Genomic DNA, 4226 nt, shown 5'->3' on the forward strand with positions numbered 1-4226 from the left:
ACTTAAAAAAAAAACAACTCATACAACTGAGGGTAATCGATTGAATTTTTATTTGGTGAAATCAAATTTAAATGAACGCTTATATAGAGTTAATCACTTGAGAAAACATATTCAAGTTTGCTTTGGGTTGGAATTAATATAGTTTTGTAAAAAAATTATAATGTTAAATTAAAGATTAATTTGTTGAAGTTTTTTAGAAAGAATGAAAGAAAACAGCTAAGACATAAAGCTTAAAAGAAGATCGAACTTTGTGTACAGAAAGCAGAAATATCGAAATAAAAGTAAAGTTTAGATAAAAATATACGACAATATAATTACTTTTAAACTTAAGTAATTATTTGTAATATATAAAGTTCAATATTATTGTTTTATTTATTGATTTTGTTTTTTGTTTCACTTGAATTAGATATTTATTAAACTAATAATAAAAAAAATTATCTAAAAATAATTAGACTTAAAAATGAACCTGTTTACATTGAAAAAAAAGTGAATTATATTAAAACCTAGCTTAAAATAAATGAACAGAAAATAGAAACAGAAAAGTAAATGCAGTGGCTACATACTTTCCTCGTGTGAATTATCAATATACCCCAAGTAAGAACATGATGCGCAATTCCAATTCACATTTTCTATATCTTTAGGCAAATTGTCAATACAGCAACTATGATACCACTTTTGGCAATTATCGCATTGTACCTAAGATAGGATACGTTAAACAATTAGGTTTTTATATTAGTTTGTATATTACAGCGAAAATCTATATTATACATAAAACAATGAACTAACCCATATATAATCATCTTCATTCAAATTCGTATCTTGTGGAGTCTTGAGCATGCATATGTAGCAGATAGTCGTTTTTATAACTGAAAATTTAACCAGATTAACTCATATAAGTTTTGTTTTTGACGATTTAAGTACCTTAGTTGGGCTAATAATTAAAACTAAGTTAACAGTTTTATACATTTAATGGTCGTAGTAAAGATTATATTTACCTCCATCATTTATCAACTTAGCTGCCACTTTTAATCTTTTTTCATAACATTCGTTACAATTAGTTGTTAGCTGTATCGATTTGGGAAGCCACGGATAAGATTCAATTATTTTTTCACCAGCCTAAAAAGATTAGTTATTACTAAACGAAGCTTATTAATTCACCAAAATATATCAAACGCAGTCATAAACTTATCTCTTTACTAGTATTTTAATAATTTTATCAGTAATACCTCAATGACATAAACTCCACAGCTTATTCCGTCTGTTTGCTTGTTATGTTTTATCGATACGGCTTTGAAAGTGTTCACCGTTTTTAACAACTCTTCGTTTTTTCTAACGTGCGTTCTAAATACAAAAACATTTTAGAACTACCATAAAAAAATATTATCGCAAAACGAAATCGTAACTACTAAACTATTGTTAGTAGACAAAAAATGTAACATATTTTACATGCAACACAATAGTAGTATTATATTTCAAAACGAAACATGTCACTGTTATATTTAAATCTTAGTACAACTTTATTATAAAAAATAATTTTTAAAATTCTTTTTAAAAATATAACCACATTACATACAATAAAAAACTATTTTTTGTTGATAAAGAAACAAATACTTGAAGTTTTAAATAGCTGCAGTACAACGTAAATTAAATTATATATGTATATTAGTAAATTTAAAATTCATTAATCAGTCTAATTACTACACAAAACTTACTTCATATATTTTAAAAAAGTCTCGCACTGTTGTATTTCACCCTTTGAATCTTTCAATGAATCAAAAATAATGATATTCGTTTTTACTTTGAACTAAAAAACAAGACTATTTTTTTACAACTTGACCATTAATATAACTATAAATCAATCCTTTTTTTTCAAAAAAAAAATTTTTTTACTATAGAAATATAAACTTTCAACAAGTTTTTTTTTGTAGCTATTACACTACACCAAACCTAATCTACGATGTTATCAAACTTTACTCAGATTAAAGACGGATAAAGTTTTTTTCAATGATATAATGCCTTAAAAGTGGCTTCTAATAAAATAACTTGACTCATTAAAATTGAAGTATAAACTCGCTGAAAAGAGTGGTAAACTTTCTTCACTTTAATTTAAATCTTTTTTATCTTACCTTTTTGAAAAAATAGCTTGTGCAGTGTGAGTTACTTTGATACTATACTAGACTTTAACAAGTTTTAAACAAGTAACACTGAATACAAAGTATTAGTATACAAATTTGTACTACAACTAAATAACTTTTTAAGCTAATCATGAATTTTCATTATTTTGTATCATATTTTGTGTCATATCAAAAATTTTCATAGTTGGTTTAAATTAAAAACTATTAGATTCTATGTACAAAAAATTACTAACTACTGCAATCCAATGGTTGTTGGCTTTAAGATGACAAAATCCAAAAAATGACTCGCTTTCAACAATCTGAGAACATATTATCATTTTGTTTTGAATACGTATTAGTGTTAAGAAATAATAAACATGATAACTCACAATTTTTATGAAACTATGATGTACTTTCATTCCATTATACAGCTTTTCCAAATCAAGTCTTTGATTTTGGTCATTCAAAAGTAGTATGTCATTAGCTTTCGTTATATTTAATAGATTTAAGAAGTAACCGTATATGACCTGTGTAAAGTTATAATTGGTTTGATTTTTGCTAGAAACTATTTAGTCTTAGTTAAAAACAACATACACTATTTGAAAGCTTTCCGACTGATCTACTGTTCAGAGTATAGAAGTCCCAGTGGGTAATATACGTACTAGCTCCTGTATTAATCCTTCTTGCGTGTGTAACAATAGTATATGCATTTCTAAGTGGTTCGGTATCCCACAAATAATACACCTACAAATTGATTGCCGTTGTTTCATTTTATATTTGAAAAATACTAAAATAATTGTTTTACTTACTTGTTGTTCAGCATATTTAGGTTTGTTCCGTACAAACGTTGTTATTACGCTACTACTTTTATCGCTACTGTTTTTATAATTACTAAAAATCTTTAAATCGTCAAAAATACATCCTACCGCAAGTTTAGACTCTGAAGAAGCCATAAGTAAATTTTTAGATCTTAAAAATAAATATAAAGTACTTGAAAGTTAGCAAGAAAATTGCAAAAACCAAAATTCATTCGATTAGCCTACGCAAATCAGTTGTATGAGTTGTTTTTTTTTTTTAAGTGTTTTTATAATTACTAAAAATCTTTAAATCGTCAAAAATACATCCTACCGCAAGTTTAGACTCTGAAGAAGCCATAAGTAAATTTTTAGATCTTAAAAATAAATATAAAGTACTTGAAAGTTAGCAAGAAAATTGCAAAAACCAAAATTCATTCGATTAGCCTACGCAAATCAGTTGTATGAGTTGTTTTTTTTTTTTTAAGTGTTTTTATAATTACTAAAAATCTTTAAATCGTCAAAAATACATCCTACCGCAAGTTTAGACTCTGAAGAAGCCATAAGTAAATTTTTAGATCTTAAAAATAAATATAAAGTACTTGAAAGTTAGCAAGAAAATTGCAAAAACCAAAATTCATTCGATTAGCCTACGCAAATCAGTTGTATGAGTTGTTTTTTTTTTTTAAGTGTTTTTATAATTACTAAAAATCTTTAAATCGTCAAAAATACATCCTACCGCAAGTTTAGACTCTGAAGAAGCCATAAGTAAATTTTTAGATCTTAAAAATAAATATAAAGTACTTGAAAGTTAGCAAGAAAATTGCAAAAACCAAAATTCATTCGATTAGCCTACGCAAATCAGTTGTATGAGTTGTTTTTTTTTTTTAAGTGTTTTTATAATTACTAAAAATCTTTAAATCGTCAAAAATACATCCTACCGCAAGTTTAGACTCTGAAGAAGCCATAAGTAAATTTTTAGATCTTAAAAATAAATATAAAGTACTTGAAAGTTAGCAAGAAAATTGCAAAAACCAAAATTCATTCGATTAGCCTACGCAAATCAGTTGTATGAGTTGTTTTTTTTTTTTTAAGTGTTTTTATAATTACTAAAAATCTTTAAATCGTCAAAAATACATCCTACCGCAAGTTTAGACTCTGAAGAAGCCATAAGTAAATTTTTAGATCTTAAAAATAAATATAAAGTACTTGAAAGTTAGCAAGAAAATTGCAAAAACCAAAATTCATTCGATTAGCCTACGCAAATCAGTTGTATGAGTTGTTTTTTTTTTTTAAGTGTTTTTATAATTACTAAAAA

General features: G+C 25.7%; 1 protein-coding gene across 1 annotated transcript; it reads right to left on the minus strand.

Moving 5' to 3' along the window:
* Positions 1-262: 262 nt before the first annotated feature.
* LOC145845478 (uncharacterized) lies at positions 263-2973 on the minus strand. Its single transcript, XM_082952729.1, has 9 exons — positions 2924-2973; positions 2709-2858; positions 2504-2641; positions 2369-2434; positions 1713-1804; positions 1227-1341; positions 996-1116; positions 787-866; positions 263-696 (listed from the first exon to the last, which is right to left on the minus strand). The coding sequence occupies exons 3-9, from the start codon at positions 2531-2533 to the stop codon at positions 556-558; spliced, it is 645 nt and encodes a 214-aa protein (XP_082808855.1). The 5' UTR covers positions 2534-2641; positions 2709-2858; positions 2924-2973; the 3' UTR covers positions 263-555.
* Between the last annotated feature and the right edge of the window lie 1253 nt (positions 2974-4226).

The sequence above is a fragment of the Thalia democratica genome, chromosome 1 (assembly GCF_965202585.1).
Source record: "Thalia democratica chromosome 1, ktThaDemo2.hap1.1, whole genome shotgun sequence".
NCBI classification, from domain to species: domain Eukaryota; kingdom Metazoa; phylum Chordata; class Thaliacea; order Salpida; family Salpidae; genus Thalia; species Thalia democratica.